This window comes from Pan paniscus, chromosome 18, assembly GCF_029289425.2.
Source record: "Pan paniscus chromosome 18, NHGRI_mPanPan1-v2.0_pri, whole genome shotgun sequence".
Taxonomy (NCBI): Eukaryota; Metazoa; Chordata; class Mammalia; order Primates; family Hominidae; genus Pan; species Pan paniscus.
In genome coordinates this window covers 3,297,550-3,319,410 of record NC_073267.2, presented here as the reverse complement: position 1 = coordinate 3,319,410, position 21,861 = coordinate 3,297,550, and the positions used below count along the sequence as shown (strand labels likewise).

Sequence of the window (21,861 nt, the reverse complement as noted above, 5' to 3'; positions counted from 1 at the left end):
AGCAATCCTCCCACTTCAGCCCCCTGAGTAGCTGGGATTACAGGCACGAGCTACCACACCTGGCTAGTTTTTTTGTATTTTTTGTAGAGATGGGATTTTGCCATGTTCGCTGATCTCTAACTCCTAGGTCAAGCCATCCGCCCACCCTAGCTTCCCAAAGTACTGGGATTACAGGCGTGAGCCATTGCGCCTGGCCGATTGCCAATTGCCAATGCCTCAACACCTTCTTTCATGTTTTAAATAAACAATTTTTTTATTTAAATAAATAAATGAGAAATAAAACAATCTTTTTTCTTTTGAGATGGCGTCTCACTCTGTCGCCCAGGCTGGAGTGCAGTGGCACAATCTCAGCTCACTGCAACCTCCACCTCCCGGGTTCAAGTCTCAGCCTCCTGAGTAGCTGGCATTACAGGTGCACGCCACCAAGCCCGGCTCATTTTTGTACTTTTAGTAGAGATAGGGTTTCACCATGTTAACCAGGCTGCTCTCGAACTCCTGACCTCAGGTGATCTGCCTGCCTCGGCCTCTCAAAGTGTTGGGATTACAGGCATGAACCACTGAGCCTGGTCTGGTGAGCCAATTTTTATATTTGTAATAGAGACAAGAGAGACAAGAGTCTCCTTATGTTGCCCAGGCTGGTCTCGACCCCCTGGCCTCAAGTGATCCTCCCACCTCAGCCTCCCAAGTAGCTAGGACTATAGGCATGTGCCATCATAGCGAGTTAATTTTTTGTGTGTTTTTACTGTCTCGAGACAGAGTCTTGCTCTGTTGCTCAGGCTGGACTGCAATGGCGTGATCTTGGCTCACCGCAACCTCCACCTCCTGGGTTCAAGCGATTCTCCTGCCTCAGCCTCCCGAGTAGCTGGGATTAGAGGTGCGTGCCACCATGCCTGGCTAATCTTGTATTTGTAGTAGAGACAGGGTTTTGCCATGTTGGTCAGGCTGCTCTCGAACTCCTGACCTCGTGATCCACCTGCCTTGGCCTCTCAAAGTGTTGGGATTATAGGCATGAGCCACTGAGCCTGGCCTGGTGAGCTAATTTTTAAATTTGTTATAGAGACAAGAGTCTCTCTTATGTTGCCCAGGCTGGTCTCGACCCCCTGGCCTCAAGTGATCCTCCCACCTCAGCCTCCCAAAGTGCTGGGATTACAGATGGGTGTCACCGCACCTGGCCTCTGAGGAGGATTTCATTATAAACCTGCCCTGAAGGGAGGGAATCCAATTTTACGAGAGGGTGTAGCCTGGTGAGGCCTGGATGACCTCCGGAGGCAGGGGCTTGTGCCTAGGCTGAGGCCTAAGGGTCAATGGGCAAACATGAAGTTGCCCCAGGCAGAGGGTACAGTGTGGGCAAAGTCAGGAAGTGGCAGGGCTTGGATCACTCCAGGAAGAGAGAGGAGTCATGTGTCACAGGAGCTCGAGACCCAGAGAGGGAGGCAGGCAGGCAGGCAGGGACCAAGCTTGGGCACAGCCAGGAAGGCAGGACAGGGCATGGTGGGGCCAATGGAATCATTACCCAAGTCGGGGATTTTCAGGGAAACAGCTTAGATAAGGCCAGGTGTACAGTAGCTCCCACCTGTAATCCCAGCATTTGAAAGGAGTTTGTGTTCCTGTAGTAGCAGACTTGGGAGGTTGAGGTGGCAGTATCACTTGAGCCCGGGAGTTCAACGCTAAAGTGAGCTGATTGAGCCATTGCACTCCAGCCTGAGCAACAGAGAGATACGCTGTCTCAAAGGAAATACAAATTAAAGAACCAGCCGGGCGTGCTGGCGTGTGCCTGTAGTCTCAGCTACTTGGGACACTGAAGTGGGAGGATCGCTTGAGCCCAGGAGTTCAAGGCTGCCGTGAGCTATGATTGTGCCTCTGCAGTCCAGCCTGGGTGACAGAGAAAGACCCTGTCTCTTAAAAAAAAAAAAAAAAAAAAAAAAACTTAGATAAGAGGATGCTGTGCCTCCCTGGGGGTCTTCAGTCACCCATGGTCCTGGCAAGAGGAGGGCCAGGAGAGAGCTTCACCCACCTGCTGTCCTGCCCATGTGACATCCGCAGGTGCTGCCATGGCCACGACTGTTGTTACACTCGAGCTGAGGAGGCCGGCTGCAGCCCCAAGACAGAGCGCTACTCCTGGCAGTGCGTCAATCAGAGCGTCCTGTGCGGTGAGTCCCCAGCAGCACCATGCCACCCACCCCGAGTATCCCCTGGGCACCCTGGCATAGCCAGATGACTTCCGTGCCCCTGTTGCAATAACCACTGCTTCCAAGTCTCTATAGACCACCCCTTGGGTATATCTAATGTAAGTGATATTTATTTTATTTATTTTTTGAGTCAGAGTCTCGCTCTGTCACCCAGGCTAGAGTGTGCTGATGTGATCTTGGCTCACTACAACCTCTGCCTCCTGGGTTCAAGCGATTCTCATGCCTCAGCCTCCCAAGTGGCTAGGACTACAGGCATGCACCATCACGCCCAGCTAATTTTTGTATTTTTTTCAGTAGAGGTGGGGTTTCACCAAGTTGGCCGGGCTGGTCTCAAACTCCCCACCTCAAGTGCTCTGCCCGCCTCGGCCTCCCAAAGTGCTGGGATTACAGGCATGAGCCGTGGTGTCTGGCCCTAATGTGAGTGATCTTTAACACTGAGCACTTGAAAAAGAAAACCCCGAAGAAACCGAATTCTTTGATGTCTGGACGACAAGGAAGAAGATAGAAATGGCATCAGATAATAAACAGTGTAAATGTTTATCAGAAAGGGGCTGGTGGTCGGGACAAGTAGGAGGATCGCTTGAGTCCAGGAGTGCATCTCCACAAAAAAGTTAAAGGATTTTTTAACATTGGCCAGGCGTGGTGGCACACATCTGTGATCCCAGCTACTTGGGAGGCTGAGGCAGGAGGATTGCTTGAAGCCTAGGAGGTTGAGGCTGCAGTGAGCTGTGATCAAGCCACTGCACTCCAGCCTGGGTGACACAGCAAAATCCAGTCTCAAAAAATAATAATAATAATATTTTACATAACCAACCACTTCTAAAGATTAAAAAAAACCCCATGATTAAAAACCTCAGGTCCCTCAGGCAATCATACCAGATATCGAAACAAAGCAATAACATAAGGACTGCAGTATTTATTTTATTTTTATATTATTTATTTATTCTTTGTTAGTTTGTTTTTGGAGTGTGGGTTTTGTTTTGTTTTTTGATTTTTTTATTTTGTTCTACTCAATTTTATTCTTATTGCTCAGGCTTGAGTGCAATGGCCTGTTCTCAGCTAACTCAACCTCCGCCTCTTGGGTTTGCGTGATGATGGTTCCACGTCATCAGCCCTCCGCCTCTTGGGTTTGGATGATGATGGGTCCACGTCATCGGCCCTCCGCCTCTTGGGTTTGCGTGATGATGGGTCCACGTCATCGGCCCTCTGCCTCTTGGGTTTGCGTGATGATGGTTCCACGTCACCGACCCTCCGCCTCTTGGGTTCCGGTGATGATGTTTCCACATCAGCGGCCCTCGGCCTCTTGGGTTTGGGTGGTTTTTCTGCCTCAGCCTCCTGAGTAGCTAAGGGAGGTGTCTTGAGATTATCATCCGCTGAGGGTGGAGGTGAGGGTGGAGCTGAGGGTGGAGGTGAGGGTGGAGCTGAGGGTGGAGGTGAGGGTGGAGGTGAGGGTGGAGGTGAGGGTGGAGGTGAGGGTGGAGCTGAGGGTGGAGGTGAGGGTGGAGCTGAGGGTGGAGCTGAGGGTGGAGGTGAGGGTGGAGCTGAGGGTGGAGGTGAGGGTGGAGCTGAGGGTGGAGGTGAGGGTGGAGCTGAGGGTGGAGGTGAGGGTGGAGGTGAGGGTGGAGGTGAGCGTGGAGCTGAGGGTGGAGGTGAGGGTGGAAGTGGAGTGGTCAGACACTCGGGAGGTGTCTTGAGATTATCATCCGCTGAGGGTGGAAGGGGATACAGCACACACTTGGCAGGTGTCTTGAGATTATCATCCGCTGAGGGTGGAGCTGAGGGTGGAGCTGAGGGTGGAGCTGAGGGTGGAGGTGAGGGTGGAAGGGGAGTGGTCAGACACTCGGGAGGTGTCTTGAGATTATCATCCGCTGAGGGTGGAGCTGAGGGTGGAGCTGAGGGTGGAAGAGGAGTGAGGAGACACTCGGGAGGCGTCTTGAGATTATCATCCGCTGAGGGTGGAAGGGGATGGAGCGGACACTCGGGAGGTGTCTTGAGGCTCAGGGAGTTATCCATTATAGAACGTTGTTGAGTTGGAGGAGGTGGCTGGTGGCCCATCCTGTTTTTTAAAGTTTCAGCTGTGAGGTAGGGCCAGTGGGGCAATCCTGAAGAATGACGATGCTCCGCTGCCGCCATTCTGACCTGTGGGGACAAAGGAGGGAATGCTTTCACACATATCCATTTGATGGACAAAATTACCGCCACCAACACAGTCTGCACCTTCTGTTGCTGGTGATAGATTTTTGCACCTTTCCATCCTCCAGGTTTCAAAATAGCAGTATCAGTGTCATAATATCACCCTTCCACTGAGTACTGCCGACAGCTGGGGGGTAAAGAAAAGTCATTGGGACACACTGTTGTCTCCACATGCCACTGTGTCTGTCTGCAAATGTAGGCAGGCTGGGGTCCTGCCCCAGGGAAGACAGAGTCATAACAGAGTAATAAAGAAGCATGTTTGAGACACAGGAGTGTCTATGTCTATCCTCATTCCTCCCTCACAGCCATCACCAGAGCATGTTTCTTGCACCAGGTCAACAGACAGTAAGAGACAGTAAGAGAGGCATGAAAAGCCCATTGTCCACACATGTTGCAGCTTCTTTTTGGAGAATGTTTTCCAGGCCTTTTATGTTCTGTCTCTGATTCTCAGAACTCTGCAAGGTCAGTGTGACCACCCTGCTCCAAATCTAAGAAAACAGAGGTTTCTAGAGGAAGGAGAAATTGTGCCCAGGGTCACACAGCTTGCAAGAGGCAGAGTGGAAGTTGATTCCAGCTCTGCCTGCAGGACCCTCTCATTTCCCCTCTGTTTCCCTTCTTGACAAAGGATCTTCTTCACTCTGGAGGTGCCACCCATGAGAACAAAGAGCTCTGGAGAGATGTGGATTCCTGAAGAGCTGCAGGGGGACTGGGAGAGGGTTTTCTGACAGAACAATCTTATCTCAAGAAGTCAGTTAGGCATGGCTATAATATTTCTTTTCACTCCCAGGTAATACCAAATTGTAAGTGCACTAAGACATGAAGAATACTTTTGTCCATGGAAAAATGAGGTGGGAATTCTAAACAAAGCAAGTTTTAAAACTGTGTTTCACTTCAAGTGTACAAGTCCCATCACGTGTAATCATAGGACTCGGCAGCTTTTGAAGGTACAGAGGCCACACAAGAACCAGCTTAGCTGAGCATCATTTAAGGCCTTCATTTGGAATTGTCCCTGTGGGTAATAAGTTACATTCACTCTTCACTAATTTACAGTCAGGGCCCATTTGCTGTTACAAATACGGGACCTCTGACACTTAGAATATTAGATCAGGGGCCCCACTGGGTGGGGATGAAAGTGTTTTTGCACAACATGGTTACCAACAGGGATGGGACTGTGATGCTTGTAGGCAGCCTTTCTCTCTGCCATCTCCCTCTGCAGGGCTTGAGCACAGAGCTGTAGGGAGAAAAATGTATCCATGTCCTGACCTGGCAGACTATGTCCAAAAGCAAGGAAAACAAGCAAACTTACCCAGTTGCAAAGAGGCTTTCTTGCAGAAGGGGGGATCTGAAAAAGCCAACACATGAGAAATTGAATGTTGAGAGTCTAAGGGCCGTGGCATCATCTGCATCAGCACTGAACTATCCTGCAACTGCGGGGAGGAAGCTCCTTACTTTGCATTTGTGGTAGTCCTCTGCCCGCTGCCGCAACGCTTGCGCACGTTGAAACATTTTCCTATGGATTACAATCACTTTCATCAGATAAAGCACCACTTTCAGGATGATTTTAAATAATCTGCCATATTTCTGTTATCCTCACAACTGTACCCTTACACAATCTATCTATACCTAGAAAACGTATTTCAGATGGCTATAAGAGTACCGTCTGAGCCGGTCACGGTGGCTGACGCCTGTAATCCCAGCACTCTGGGAGGGCGAGGCGGATGGATCATGAGGTCAGGAGATTGAGACCATTGTGGCTAATATGGTGAAACCCCTTCTCTACTAAAAATACAAAAAATTAGCCAGGCGTGGTGGCAGGCACCTGTAATCCCAGCTACTCGGGAGGCTGAGGCAGGGGAATCACTTGAACCTGGGAGGCGGAGGTTGCAGTGAGCCAAGATCACGTCATTGCACTCCAGCCTGGGTGACACAGCGAGACTCCATCTCAGAAAAACAAAAACAAAAACAGAAACAAAAACAAAAAAACTGTACAGTCTGATCCAAACTGTTGCTATATTGATTCCTCCTCTTGCTTACTGCCTGCTGACTTCTGAGATGATAGTTTCCTTCCCCATTCTCAGTATATCCCTAATTCATCCTTCATTGAGCATCTTTTATCATAAAGCTGTATTCTCTTTGTATTAATATCCTTACCGTGTTTCACAGGGCAGAAACAGCTGGGCTTATAAACAGGCATAGTCCTTTTGAAGGATGTGGTTGATCCTACAACAACACACTTTCCTAAGGATGACAACAACTCACCCCACCCCTAGAATGGCTGGTATGAACCGAGTTTCCACACAGTCTAGCTGGCAATGGGGTCAGGAGACGTTTTGCTACTTCACATCTTTTGGTCACTGGTAAATATTAAGGTACTTTGTTTTCTGTTTTGTGAACTCTCTCTCTCTCTCACGATATGTCTTCTGACCATTTGTTTCTATTTCTGCATTTACTGGGTCTAAACATTGTACAAAGGTTAAAAACAACACTCCAATGGGCATTTCCCAGGAGGGTGGGGTTCAGTTTCTGAACTCACTTGTAGGTGTGTATTTCTTTCATAGCCAATTTCCCATTTTCCTCTGCCTCTGATAACTACCTCTCCTTTTCTGCATGCTCACATTCTTTCATGCTTAGTTTCCTCAGATTAGAAGGGAGAGAAATGCACACACATGATCCACCAGCCCGTGTGGGATTCCCTCTGCCCTTCTGGCATCTGAAGGCTGTGATTCAAAGATCCCCCCTGCAACCTTTCCACAAATGAACCAACTGATTCTCACAACCGAAGGGAGAATTGACACCTCCCATTGAGGGACAAAAAAAAAGTCACACTCTGGCCTGCTGGCAAGTCACCTGTCATTTCCAGCTCATCTCCATAGTTCCATAGTTAGTCCTATTCTTTAGTAAATATAAAGACTATTAAAAGCTTCTATGAGGTGCACTATGTGTGTTTCTGGGGTCAGTCTTGTGCTTGACACAGCGAAAGCTCATTTTAGTTCAGTGTGAAAAACCAGACCTCACCAATTCATCACAACTAACTCCATCGGAAGCAGAGGATTGCTCCTCATCTGACTCCTCCTGTGTGAGACCTGATTCTCAGTCAGAGGCTGATGCCGGAACTGAGACCATCAGCCATAGAGAGATCCTTCCAGAATATGGTGTCATTAACCCCGCAGTTCACTACTGCACTTTGCCATCATTCAGGACTGGAACTCTTGTCATCGACTTTAAAGATCCTGGTTGAGAGAAAAGGCAATCTGAATGCTGGGCACATCTATTGAATTACAAATGATCGGAATGGCTCCTAAGTCAGGGTGTTATGTCCTGAAAATACGTGACAACGGCAAACCATCCACCCTGGTGTTGACTGACTTTAACAAGGTTCAGTTCACAGAGATTGAGGGCCGAAAAAGGAAACGGCCTAAAAAGGGTAAGTTTGCTGTGTTGCCCTCACACCACTTGATTCATGGTCCTGATCCTAAGGATCTCATCTGATACTTGGTTTTATAGGAAGGATGTGTAAAATTCCCAGAACGCTAGGAAACAGGGACGAAAACACTTCAAAGAGAAAGTTAATGAACTTGTTTCTGACCACAGGGCATCCTTCAGCACATGCTGTCTGGAGTGGCCTCAAACAAGGAGTGTGTGGTGAGGTGCTGAGAATGCAATGGGAGCAGGGTCCTGTCCCCACGCTAAAGAAGCTCACAGTTTAATGCAAATGAGAAGCCAGTGAGGACATCACTACTCCTGCTGTGCACTTGGGAACTAGAAACACAAAACCTGACTCTGGAGGGAAGCTAAGGAAGCATTCTACTCTTGAGTTGACATAAGTGCGTCTGAGGCTTCTGATCTCCGATGAGAACAATGGGGGACACCAAACAGAATATAAAACCCATGATTGAATACATCAAATTGCTAACATGGCAGTAAACAGACATGAGGTGAAGATGGAGAAGAAGGAAACCCAGGACGAAAGTCAGCCTCGCATTTGGAACCCATTTCCCTGAGTTTCATTGCTGAATTCCAGAAGGAACTACTGAGATGCAAAGAAGCACAGCAGCTTTTGCACACATGCGTGGGATTAGATGGAAAACAAGTGGATTGAGGGTCTGCCAATGAAAGCGACCCATACTGAAGTCCACTGGCTCTGGTTGAGACCCAGAAGAGTCATGCATCAGAATAGAGGTGGACAGGAAATACCCTGGCCTTTGTAGGGACTGAGCCTGCACCGACGACCTCAATTGCAGCCTGTATGGAGGACCCCTGACCATCCCCCAGAAGTAGACTCCCATCTCTTCTGCAGCAAGATAACATGCTACTAGGCCTCAATTCATTGCTAAATATTTTTTAACAAGTATCTCACGTTTAACAAAAAAAGATCAGTCATATGGCAGCAAAATACAATGTAATATGACCAAAACATGAAAGACTGTGAAAATGAATCTGGAGGTGACCCAAGCATTGAATTCAACAATCCAGGCTGGGTGTGGTGGCTCACACTGGGAGGCTGAGGTAGGCAGATCACCTGAGGTCAGGAGTTCAAGACTAGCCTGGCCAACATGGTGAACCCCTGTCTCTACTAAAATTACAAAAATTGGGCTGGGCACGGTGGCTCATGCCTGTAATCCCAGCACATTGGGAGGCCGAGGTGTGCGGATCATGATGTCAGGAGTTCTAGACCAGCTTGGCCAATATGGTGAAACCCCGCCTCTACTAAAAATACAAAAATTATCCGGGCATGGTGGCATATGCCTGTAGTCCCAGCTACTCAAGAGGCTGAGGGATAAGAATCGCTTGAACCTGGGAGGTGGAGGTTGCAGCGAGCCAAGATCATGCCACTGCACTCTAGCCTGGGTGACAGAGTGAGACTCTGTCTCAAAAAAAAAAAAAAAAAAAATTGGCCAAATGTGGTGGCACACACCTGTAATCCAAGCTACTCGGGAAGCTGAGGCAGAATTGCTTCAAACTGGGAGGCAGAGGTTGCAGTGAGCCAAGATTGCACCATAGCACTCCAGCCTGGGTGACAGAGCGAGACTCTATCTCAATATTAAAAAAAAAAAAAAAAAGGCTGGCTGTGGTGGCTCACGCCTCTAATCCCAGCACTTTGGGAGGCTGGGGCAGGTGGATTACCTGAGGTCAGAAGTTCGAGACCAGCCTGGACAACATGGTGAAACCCCATCTCTAGTAAAAATACAAAAATTAGCTGGGCGTGGTGGTGGGCACCTGTAATCCCAGCTACTTGGGAGGCTGAGGCAGGAGAATCGCTTGAACCCAAAAGGCAGTGAGCTGAGATTGTGCCATTGCACTACAGCCTGGGCAACAACAGCAAAGCTCCATCTCCGGAAAAAAAAAAAAAAGAGAGAGAGAGAAAGGAAAACCAATGCCAGTACTAGCAACTCCTCTTCCCCCGAAAAAATGACAAACAAGAATGTAGGAAGGGAAAGGAATTATACAGCTTAAACTAATGAAGCAGAAAGGACAAAGTCAATTTTGAGCCCACTGAATTTGCCACAAATATTGTAGAAAATATTCTCAAGGACTTTACAGTTGTCTACTTTGATTGGCACATGGTTCGCACAACAGTATTTGTGTCAAGGCACATCTTACTGTTTTTTGGCGGTCTTCCTCTTTCCATTGATTTTGTCATGATGGTTGACTTTTGTTGTCACCTTCATCTTATGGATCTTAGCTCGAACTTTGGTTTTCACATGTCTCCGTAGAGTAATGACGTCTTTCCGGCCAATTTTATTTCCTGGAAAGGAAGAAACTCTTTTCTTTGTGTGCATACAAATGGACCTCAGCCCTTGGTGAGAGTGAGGAGAGGAGAAGGTGAGAAACCTGAGGGCAAGAAGCTGTTCTTTCCCTTTCCAGGGCAAACTCATTTCCACACTATGGGGACTCCAACAGAGCCATACCTTCCTGTCTACGGCGGTTGGACCTCCTGGCTCTCTGCTGTACATCTGTGGATCCATCATGTCCATTTTCAGACTGGAAGATAGTCTTCAGGAAAGACACCTAGGAAATAATAATATAAGAATGATGGCTGGGCACGGTGGCTCATGCGTATAATCCCAGTACTTTGGGAGGCCGAGGCAGGTGGATCACGGGGTCAGGAGTTCAAGACCAGCCTGGCCAAGATGGTGAAACCCCGTCTCTACTAAAAATACAAAAATTAGCCAGGCATGGCAGCGGGCACCTGTAATCCGAGCTACTCGGGAGGCTGAGGCAGAGAACCATTTGAAGCTGGGAGGCAGAGGTTGCAGTGAGCCGAGATCACACCACTGCACTCCAGCCTGAGCGACAGAATGAGACTCTGTCACACACACACACACACACACACACACACACAAGAATGACATGAGGCTGGCACGGTGGCTCACTCCTGTAATCCCAGCACTTTGGGAGGCCGAGGCAGGCGGATCACCTGAGGTCGGGAGTTTGAGACCAGCCTCACCAACATGCAGAAACGCTGTCTCTGCTAAAAATACAAAATTAGCCAGGCATGGTGGTGCATGCCTGTAATCCCAGCTAGTCAGGAGGCTGAGGCAGGAGAATCACTTGAACCCAGCAGGAAAAGGTTGTGGTGAGCTGAGATTGTGCCATTGCACTCCAACCTGGGCAACAAAATTGAAACTCTGTCTCAAAAAAAAAAAAAAAAAAAAAAAAGACCAGGTGCAGTAGCTCACGCCTGTAATCCCAGCACTTTGGGAGGCTGAGGCGGGTGAATCACAAGGTCAAGAGATGGAGACCATCCTGGGCAACATGGTGAAACCCTGTCTCTACTAAAAATACAAAAATTAGCTGAGCATGGTGATGCACGCCTGTAGTCCCAGCTACTTGGGAGGCTGAGGCAAGAGAACTGCTTGAACTCAGGAGGCAGAGGTTGCAGTGAGCCAAGATCCCACCACTGCACTCCAGCCTGGTGACAGAGTGAGACTCCGTCTCAAAAAAAAAAAAAAAAAAAATGACATGAATATACTTCACACAACGGAACTGTACACTTCAACACGGTTAGATGGTAATTATCATCTTATAAGTATTTTACCACAGGTTAACATGTTTCACAACTTGAAAAGGAAGTAATTACCTTCAGCTCTCTGAGTTCTAGAATTTGTAACATTTCACCCCCTGCTCCTTCCTGATCTGCACTGGAGCATCTTCCTTCTGTCCCTGCTCTACTCAGAGTTCACTTTCCCTTCCCTCACATCAGTTTCGTTGAGGCTGGTTTGAACTTAACGCAAAACATTCTCACTAATGACTGAATTCCCACCAAGATTTCCATATTATCACAGTATGCTTTTAATCTTCGAAGATATTAAATATTTGTTCTCATCGTAGCTAAAATGCAATGCAAATCCCATCTCAGATGTGGGTCAGATACCTATGAATCTCCTGAGGTAGTCATTGAAATGACTTTTTTCTTGAGACGGAGTGTCACTCTCAACCATGCTGAAGTGCAGTGGCGCTACCTTGGCTCACGGCAACCTCCACCTCCCAGATTCAAGCGATTCTTGTGCCTCCGCCTCCCAAGTAGCTGGGATTACAGGTGCCTGCTACCATGCCTGCCTAATTTTTGTCTTTTTAGTAGAGATGGGGTTTCACCATGTTGGCCCATCTGGTCTTGAACTCCTGACCTCAAGTGATCCATCTGCCTCAGCCTCCCAAAGTGCTGGGATTACAGGCATGAGCCACCACACCTGGCCTGAAATAATATCTTTCAAATTCTTTGTAGAATTTGTTTTTTCCTGATTTCTGCACATAGGATAAAAAAAAATCATGTACTAGGATTTCAAGAGAAGCAATGGGTAATCTAAAAAGATGAAAAGAGCAACCACGTCTATCCCACAGCTACTGCTAGATTTCATAGGAAAGGTAGCTGGCCCAGTTTGGAGCTAGGAGAAATGTCAAACACATGAAGAAATGAGAAGCAAAGAAATGCCATCACGCATGAATGCTTCATGGCACCCATGATGTCCCTGCTTAGGAGGTAATGGTATAGATGACTAGATGACAAGGACAAAGATGAGAGGTGCGAAGTTGTCCAAGTCCAACAGCTCAACTGAACTTTCCTAAATGGAATTGTTAAAAAGTGGTAAATTTAAAAACTTCCCCTGGCTCACGTGGTGGCTCACGCTGGTAATCCCAGCACTTTGGGAGGCTGAGGCGGGTGGATCATTTGAGATCGGGTTTTGAGACTAGCCTGGCCAACATGGTAAAACCCCGACTCTACTAAAAATACAAAAATTAGCTGGGCATGGTGGTGGGCACCTGTAATCCCAGCTACTTGAGAGGCTGAGGCAGGGGAATCACTTGAAGCCAGGAGGTGGAGGTTGCAGTGAGCCAAGGTCACACCATTATACTCCAGCCTGGGCAACAGAGGGAGACTCGTCTTGGGGGTGAGAAAGGAAAAAAAAAAAAAAAAGCTTCCTCCAATTTATACCGAAAATTCTGTGTTCAGGACTAAGTGGCACAGAGAATGTTAAATATGCCTAGATATCTTCATAATTCATATATTTTCTGTTTTCTACATATCTTGAAAGGCAGTGCCAAATGACGTGTAATTATCTAGGTGGTAAAACTGAAACATACTTCCTCTTCCCTTGAATATAAAAAAGCGTTGTGGGGGGTGGCGGCACCGCAGCCATGGAGGGAGGTGGCGGCGGCGGCGGCGGCTCGGGTGGCTGCGCTGGGAGGCGGCGATGAGAGGCTCGCACGCCTCCAGCCCGGCCCCAGCCCCCCGGGACGGAGAGCCGAGCAGCCGCGGCTCTGGGCTACGGACTATGGGCGAATAGCTCTGACCACCCGGCGAAGCATGCCGCCTGCCTTGGCCTCCCAAAGTGCCGAGATTGCAGCCTCTGCCGGGCCGCCACCCCGTCTGGGAAGTGAGGAGCGTCTCTGCCTGGCCGCCCATCATCTGGGACGTGAGGAGCCCCTCTGCCTGCCTACCCAGTCTGGAAAGTGAGGAGCGTCTCTGCCCGGCCGCCATCCCATCTAGGAAGTGAGGAGCGCCTCTTCCCGGCCACCATCCCATCTAGGAAGTGAGGAGCGTCTCTGCCCAGCCGCCCATCGTCTGAGATGTGGGGAGCGCCTCTGCCCCGCCGCCCCGTCTGGGAAATGAGGAGCGCCTCTACCCGGCCGCGACCCCGTCTGGGAGGTGAGGAGCGTCTCTGCCCAGCCGCCCCGTCTGAGAAGTGAGGAGACCCTCCGCCTGGCAACCACCCCATATGAGAAGTGAGGAGCCCCTCCGCCCGGCAGCCACCCCGTCTGGGAAGTGAGGAGCGTCTCTGCCCGGCAGCCACCCCATCCAGGAGGGAGGTGGGGGTCAGCCCCCACCAGGCCAGCCGCCCCGTCCGGGAGGGAGGTGGGGGGTCAGCCCCCCGCCCGGCCAGCAGCCCCGTCCGGGAGGGAGGTGGGGGGGTCAGCCCCCCACCCGGCCAGCCGCCCCGTCCGGGAGGGAGGTGGGGGGGTCAGCCCCCCGCCTGGCCAGCCACCCCGTCTGGGAGGGAGGTGGAGGGGGTCAGCCCCCTGCCTGGCCAGCCGCCCCGTCTGGGAGGTGAGGGGCGCCTCTGCCTGGCCGCCCCTACTGGGAAGTGAGGAGCCCCTCTGCCCAGCCAGCCGCCCCGTCCGGGAAGGAGGTGGGGGGGTTCAGCCCCCCGCCCGGCCAGCCACCCCATCCGGGAGGGAGGTGGGGGGGTCAGCCCCCCGCCCGGCCAGCCGCCCCGTCCGGGAGGTGAGGGGCGCCTCTGCCCGGCCGCCCCTACTGGGAAGTGAGGAGCCCCTCTGCCCGGCCAGCCGCCCCGTCCAGGAGGGAGGTGGGGGGGTCAGCCCCCCTGCCCGGCCAGCCGCCCCGTCCGGGAGGTGAGGGGCGCCTCTGCCCGGCCATCCCTACTGGGAAGTGAGGAGCCCCTCTGCCCGGCCAGCCGCCTGGTCCGGGAAGGAGGTGGGGGGGTCAGCCCCCCGCCAGGCCAGCCGCCCCATCCGGGAGGGAGGTGGGGGGGTCAGCCCGCCGCCCGGCCAGCCGCCCCATCCGGGAGGTGAGGGGCGCCTCTGCCTGGCCGCCCCTACTGGGAAGTGAGGAGCCCCTCTGCCCGGCCAGCCGCCCCGTCCGGGAGGGAGGTGGGGGGGTCAGCCCCCCTGCCTGGCCAGCCGCCCCGTCCGGGAGGTGAGGGGCGCCTCTGCCCGGCCGTCCCTACTGGGAAGTGAGGAGCCCCTCTGCCCGGCCAGCCGCCCGGTCCGGGAAGGAGGTGGGGGGGTCAGCCCCCCACCAGGCCAGCCGCCACATCCGGGAGGGAGGTGGGGGGGTCAGCCCCCCGCCCAGCCAGCCGCCCCATCCAGGAGGGAGGTGGGGGGGTCAGCCCCCCGCCCGGCCGGCCGCCCCGTCCGGGAGGTGAGGGGCGCCTCTGCCCGGCCGCCCCTACTGGGAAGTGAGGAGCCCCTCTGCCCGGCCAGCCGCCCCGTCTGGGAGGGAGGTGGGGGGGTCAGCCCCCCGCCAGGCCAGCCGCCCCATCCGGGAGGGAGGTGGGGGGGTCAGCCCCCCGCCCGGCCAGCCGCCCCGTCCGGGAGGTGAGGGGCGCCTCTGCCCGGCCGCCCCTACTGGGAAGTGAGGAGCCCCTCTGCCTGGCCAGCCGCCCCGTCTGGGAGGGAGGTGGGGGGTCAGCCCCCCACCCGGCCAGCCGCCCGGTCCGGGAGATGAGGGGCGCCTCTGCCCGGCCGCCCCTACTGGGAAGTGAGGAGCCCCTCTGCCCGGCCACCGCCCCGTCTGGGAGGTGTACCCGGCAGCTCATTGGGAATGGGCCATGATGACAATGGCGGTTTTGTGGAATAGAAGTGGGGGAAAGGCGGGGAAGGGATTGAGAGATCGGATGGTTGCCGTGTCTGTGTAGAGGGAGGTAGACACGGGAGACTTTTCATTTTGTTCTGTACTAGGAAAAATTCTTCTGCCTTGTGATCCTGTTGATCGGTGACCTTACCCCCAACTCTGTGCTCTCTGAAACATGTGCTGTGTCCACTCAGGGTTAAATGGATTAAGGGTGGTGCAAGATGTGCTTTGTTATACAGATGCTTGAAGGCAGCATGCTCGTTAAGAGTCATCACCACTCCCTAATCTCAAATACCCAGGGACACAAACACTACGGAAGGCCGCAGGGTCCTCTGCATAGGAAAACCAGAGACCTTTGTTCACTTGTTTATCTGCTGACCCTCCCTCCACTATTGTCCTATGACCCTGCCAAATCCCCCTCTGTGAGAAACACCCAAGAATGATCAATAAAAATAAATAAATTAATTAAAAAAAAAAAAGAAAAAAAAAAAAAAAAAAAAAAAAAAAAAAAAAAAAGCGTTGTGGTATTAGTACTTTTATCTTGGATCATTGTTCAGAAGGAGGTTCAGCCCCCAGATGACCACATTTTTTACTGTCATGAATGGCAAGACAAAATGTAGAGCTCAACTTACCCAAAGGAAAAAAGGCTCAAAAGACAAATTATGGCACAACTTAGCAGCCAAATTCTTACCAAGTACAGACTTTTGACATACTGATCTCTCTCCAGTTGCAAGTGGGAACATGCACTTTGAATGATGTCATTCAAAATTACCCTGCCCAGACACACTTTTCATTGATTCTCTTGGAGGGCAGTTCTAAGAGATTCTCTGGGGCTTTCTCTGCATCATGAGACGCAGTGCAGTTCTGCCCTTCACCTTCCGGCAGTTTGTCACCTCGTCCCTATGACCTCAGAGGAACTTTGTCTCAGGCCAATTGTTTGTTCCTTGGGCTCTTTCATTTCCCCTAAAAATCATTTGCTGCCCCTCTAAATGGCCTACATCTCCATCTATCTCCCTCTCCCCTCAGAAGAGGGTGCTCTTTAAGCATCAACCATCCAGCCCTTCTAGCAGTCTCATTTTTCAGCTGGTTCCCATGTTTATGCCTGTTCTATGTTTTTCTTCTCCTGTTAAGCTGTCTGTTGTCAGCTCATTTCTGCAGTGAATCTTCAGAGAGGAGACTGGAAGCTTTCCTTCCACCCATATGATAGAACTATAAAGCAGAAGAGTTTAGAAAGAATTTCCTATTTAAGTGACGAAACCTCATACTCCATTTGTGACGAATAGCACAAAGGTTAAAAAAACTTATTTTTGACCAAAAGCTCTGTTGACATTCTATTAAACAAACACTGACCTATTTAATTTTCATAATGTAAATGGCAGATATTTTCATAATTCTTATGCTAATAAATCATTTCCCTGATTTTTTGGGTAAAACCACATATTCATAATGAAGTCCAGAAATGTGAATTGTTTTATATAATTTATTCTTATTTGTGATTACAAGTATACCTCTACAGAAAGTTAGTATACTCACCCAAAGGTAAACTGTCCAGAGGGTAATGACAACTTTATAACTTCTCAGAAATTCAATAATGATACCTAACCAAGGACTTCCACCAAAGTCAGTCCCACGATGACGATGGTCAGCCAGAGTATTGATAACCTGGAATAATAATAGTTGAAATAATGAAAAGGTCAATGACACCGACAATATTTCACTCAGAAAGAATCATCCTTAGAAACCGTCAACCTCCTCCAAAAGGTAACCACATCCCTCAGATATCACTGTGGGATTCCACTGCTACAAAAAAGAACAGAAGTTAGAAGTCACATGTTTTTCAGATGGCTGGTAGTGTTTTCAGGCATTGCAAATGTGGGGTGTTGTCTTTCTTGGTATAAAGCAGGGATATCCAATCTTTTGACTTCCCTGCCTATATTAAAAGAAGCAAAGTTGTCTTGAGCCACACATAACATACACTAACACTAACAATAGCTGATGATCTAAAAAAAACCTCTGTTTTTTTGGAGACAGAGTTCCGCTCCACTCAGTCGCCCAGGCTGGAGTGCAGTGGTGCAATCTCGGCTCACTGCAACCGCCAGCTCCTGGGCTCAAGCCATTCTCCTCCCTCAGCCTCCCGAGTAACTGAGATTACAGGTCTCTGCCACCATGCCCGACTAATTTTTGTATTTTTAGTAGAGATGAGGTTTCACCATGTTGGCCAGTCTGGCCTTGAACTCCTGACAGGCGATCTGCCTGCCTCGGCCTCCCAAAGTGCTGGGATTACAGGTGTGAGCCACCGTGCCCGGCCATTTTTTTGTTTTTGTTTTTGTTTGTTGTTTTGAGATGGGGTCTCACTCTGTCACCCAGGCTGGAGTGCAGTGGTGTGCTCTTGGCTCACTGCAACCTCTGCCTCTCAGGTTCAAGTGATTCTCCTGCCTCAGCCTCCTGAGTAGCTGGGAGTACAGGTGCCTGACAGTGCACTCAGCAAATTTTTGTATTTTTTGTGGAGATGGGGTTTTGCCATGTTGGTCAGGGTGGTCTCGAACTCCTGACCTCAGGTAATCTGCCCGCCTCAGCCCCCCAGAGTGCTGGGATTACAGGCATGAGCCACTGTACCTGGCCAAAATCTCCTAATGTTTTAAGAAAGTTTACAAATTTGTGTTGAACTGCATTCAAAACTGTCCTGGGCCACATGCAGCCCGTCACTCATGGCTAAGACAAGCTAAGTATAAAGTAATTATCTTATCTTTTCTTTTCTTTTTGTTTTGAGACAAAGTTTTGCTCTGTCACCCAGGCTAGATTGCAGTGGCATGATCTCAGCTCACTGCAACCTCCGCCTCCCGGGTTCAAGCGATTCTCCTGCCTCAGCTACTGAGTAACTGGGATTACAGGCGCCTGCCACCACGCTCGGCTAATTTTTGTATTTTTAGTAGAAACAGGGTTTCACCATCTTGGCCAGGCTGGTCTGCAACTCCTGACCTCATGATCCACCTGCCTCGGCCTCCCAAAGTGCTGGGAATACAGGTGTGAGCCACTGCACCTGGCCAGTAGTTATCTTTTCTTTAAAGTTATTTACTTGTTTTTTAAATTGATGTATAGCATTGGATGCATTTATTATATATCACATGGTAAAAGAATCCCTCTAAATAATACTTCTCTCTTGGATTATATGAATCTTTGTCATTTAAATCTCAGCATAAGTAAAAAAAAAAAACAAACACAATGAAGAGATTACTTCATTCACAAATAAGTATCAAATTTTAGTGCTTAAAAATTAACAAGGTGGGCCGGGCGTGGTGGCTCACGCCTGCAATCCCAGCACTTTGGGAAGCCAAGGTGGGTGGACCACGAGATCAGGAGACTGAGACCATCCTAGCTAACACGGTGAAACCCATCTCTACTAAAAATACAAAAAATTAGCATGGCATGGTGGCATGTGCCAATAGTTCCAGCTACTTGGGAGGCTGAGGCAGAAGAATCACTTGAACCCGGGAGGCAGAGGTTGCAGTGAGCCGAGATCGCACCACTGCACTTCAGCCTGGGTGACAGAGCGAGACTCTGTCTCAAAAAAAAAAAAAAAATTACCAAGGTGGAGATCATGAAAATGGCATGAATAGTGTGGGATTTCTCTAAGATTGTTGATATTAATTCCATTAGACTCTTATGTGAGTGAAGACGAAGACTTCCCGTGAGTAAGTTCAGACAGCTTGTGATAACATTTCTACATGGATTCCTCAGGATTTAACTATATATTCTTGAAAACATCTCAATTTTCAATGTTTCTTTCAAGATGGTGAATTAAACAGAGATAGCCCTTCAACAGGTTGAACTCAGCATATGCTGAGTCTGAAATGGAAATGATGGAGTTAGAGAACCATACAACAATGGTAATGATTTCAGAAACATGGTGTTGAGCAGAACAAAGCAGACACAAAAGAGTACCTATGGCATGGCATGCATCTGTATACGCGAAATTCCAGAATAAGCAAGCTAACCTATGATAAGAAAGAAACTGGCTGGGAAGAGTGAGAGTTCACTTTCTGGGGTGACATAATAGTGTAGATCTTGGCTGGGCACGGTGGTTCACGCCTGTAATCCCAACGCTTTGGGAGGCCGAGGCGGGCGGATCACCTGAGGTCAGGAGTTCAAAACCAGCCTGACCAACATGGAGAAACCCTATCTCTACTAAAAATACAAAATTAGCTGGGAGTGGTGGCACATGTCTGTAATCCCAGCCACTCGGGAGGCTGAGGCAGGAGAATCGCTCGAACCTGGGAAGCAGAGGTTGCGGCGAGCTGATATTGCCCCATTGCACTCCAGCCTGGGCAACAAGGGAGAAACTGTCTCAAAAAAAAATAAATAAATAAAATAATGTAGATCTTGAAAGGGGGTTGGTTTATGCTGGTGTATGTACTTTCCAAAGTTAGTAAACTTACACTTAAGGTTATATATTTTGGCCAGGCGCGGTGGCCCACGCCTGTAATCCCAGCACTGGGAGGCTGAGGCAGGCGGATCACGAGGTCAAGAGATGGAGACTATCCTGGCGAACATGGTGAAACCCCGTCTCTACTAAAAATACAAAAATTAGCCAGGCGTTGTAATCTGAGCTACTCAGGAGGCTGAGGCAGGACAATTGCTTGAACCCCAGAAGTGGAGGTTGCAGTGAGCCGAGATCTTGCCACTGCACTCCAGCCTGGGCGACAGAGTGAGACTCTGTCTAAAAAAAAAAAAAAAAAAAAAAAGTCATCAAACCAGATGACACAAATCAAATGACATTTCACTTTGTTTTGGTCCATTTTGTTTGTTAGAGACAAGAGTGCAGCGGGGCCATCTTGGCTCACTGCAACGTCCAGCTCCTGGGCCCAAGCAATCCTCTCACCTCAGCCTCTCCAGTAACTGGGATAACAGGTACACACCACCAGGCCCAACTAATCTCTTTTGGAATTTTTTGTAGAGATGGGGTTTCGCTATGATGCCCTGGCTAGTCTTCAACTCCTGGACTCAAGTGATCTGCCCACATCGGCCCCCTAAACTGCTGGGATTACAGGCCTGAGCTGTGTCATTTCATGCCGGGTGACACAGCCCAGTAAAAAGGAAGAAACCCCACGGGTCCAGCGTCTACTCACAGAGATGCACTGATGGCTGATAAATTCCAGCAGGAGCCCAAAGAGGAGCCAAAAGAGCATCCACCGCACCCGCATGTCCTGGTCCTTTCAGGGCGCCCTGAGGCGGCCAGGACAGAGGTGGAGGTGGCTTAGGGCAGGGGGGAGGGAAGGGGACGGGGACCGGGCCAGGATCTGAGTTGGGGAGGGGGAGGGGAGGGGGAGGGGAAGGGGAGGGGAAGGGGGGAAGTAAGGGAAGGGAAAGGAGGAGAAGGGGGCTGTTGGGCACCTGGAGGAGGTGGAGGAGGAGGAGGAGAAGAAGAAAGGGGTCTGGGAAAGGATCCGGTTCAAATTAAGTTCTCAAGCGCTGGTGGAAGGTTTAGCTACAGGTCACGGAGAAGATCAGGGAAGCAACAGGACACGCGGGGCAAGGGAGCGTGAGGCTTAGGAGCAATCAGAGGGAGACAAACGTTCTGCTATCCACCAAACCTTCTTCGGTCTGGGCCCTCCCTTAGCAACCCTGGGGCTTTATACTCCCTCTCCACCAATCCCTGATGACCCCGGTGGTGCCTCACAATGGACAATGCCAAGTAGCTCCCGCATCATTCCAATGACCCCTCCCCCATCTCAGTCTTCCACTCTCCTCCCAAGGACAGGTCCTCTCTGGAACCTTCACAAACCTGATTTCTGGTCCTCCCCAACCAGCTCCCTGTCCCTGCTTCTGGGGGCTCCTTCCTTCCTGAGCTCCCAGGGTTCCTCAAGGTCACTTTTGGCGACAAAACATAAAAAACAAATGATGGCAGGATGGCAGGAAGAACCTCATACCCAAGCAGAGTGCCAGGTTTTACAGCCTCCGCTCAGCCATTCATATCCTAAGCAACAAAACATCAGCAGGATGCGGAAGGTCCCGATAGTAAACCATCTCCATCACATTCATGTAGCCATCCGTCCATCAACCTGTATCTCAGGAACAAATGTAGATACATTCATTTTAAGCATGCATGGTATATTTACAAAAATTAACCTGACTTATTTTGTTCCAGCAAATCTCAATATATTTGAGAGCAATCAAATCACACAGCATGTTTCTGATCATATAACTGCTAGAAGTCAATGATTAAAAGCTAATTCAAAATTATTATTTGCTTGGAAATTCAAAGTGCTCTTATAAGACATAAACATAAGAAAGAATCCAAAATGAAACAAGATTGCCTTTCAACTCAATGATAAGATCATAACATGGCAATAAAATGTCTCCCTCCGGCCTGGGAATTCCTCTTTGTGGCACAAGGTTGTGTGATCTCAAATCACCCCTAACCCACCTAGACATTTTAACATCCGAAACCGAGTGATGATGTCCTTATCTATATCATCTTACTGCCCGTGTGTGTGGACTTTAAATTCTGAACCCAAATGAGGGGGAGAAAACCAAGTTGACTTTCATGATTGACCTCTCAGGGATGTCCAAGGAATCTGTGCATTTCAAGAAACAAAGTTCATCAGCTTCTCTCCTAAGGTATTTGCTCACAATACCCAGAGGGCTTGGCAGCATCATGTGTGATGG

General features: G+C 49.8%; 2 protein-coding genes across 3 annotated transcripts in view; both read right to left on the bottom strand.

Annotated features, from left to right (window-relative positions):
- The window catches only part of LOC117976336 (nuclear pore complex-interacting protein family member A5-like), an 82,472-nt gene extending 70,582 nt beyond the window's left edge, over nucleotides 1-11,890 (bottom strand). Inside the window, exon 1 of one of the 2 annotated variants that reach the window (XM_063598217.1) lies at nucleotides 11,758-11,890. In XM_063598217.1, the coding sequence (XP_063454287.1) occupies nucleotides 11,758-11,824 (67 nt within the window). In that variant the 5' untranslated portion in view covers nucleotides 11,825-11,890. The remainder of the gene's footprint in view (nucleotides 1-11,757) is intronic. The other variant, XM_063598218.1, reaches the window with a different exon arrangement.
- Nucleotides 784-20,969, bottom strand: LOC129394331 (nuclear pore complex-interacting protein family member A7-like). The gene is made up of 7 exons (XM_055100657.2): nucleotides 20,322-20,969; nucleotides 16,729-16,857; nucleotides 10,292-10,391; nucleotides 9,984-10,128; nucleotides 5,832-5,892; nucleotides 5,689-5,724; nucleotides 784-4,328 (listed from the first exon to the last, which is right to left on the bottom strand). The coding sequence occupies exons 1-7, from the start codon at nucleotides 20,394-20,396 to the stop codon at nucleotides 3,249-3,251; spliced, it is 1,626 nt and encodes a 541-aa protein (XP_054956632.2). The 5' UTR covers nucleotides 20,397-20,969; the 3' UTR covers nucleotides 784-3,248.
- Nucleotides 20,970-21,861: the final 892 nt, after the last annotated feature.

Coding starts and splice junctions, on each gene's coding strand:
- LOC129394331 (XM_055100657.2), bottom strand. CDS start 20,396: ATGCGGGTGCGGTGGATGCTCTTTTGGCTCCTCTTTGGGCTCCTGCTG. Junction 16,858..20,321: donor TCAGCCATCAGTGCATCTCT/GTGAGTAGACGC, acceptor TTATTATTCCAG/GTTATCAATACTCTGGCTGA. Junction 10,129..10,291: donor CAACCGCCGTAGACAGGAAG/GTATGGCTCTGT, acceptor CTTCCTTTCCAG/GAAATAAAATTGGCCGGAAA.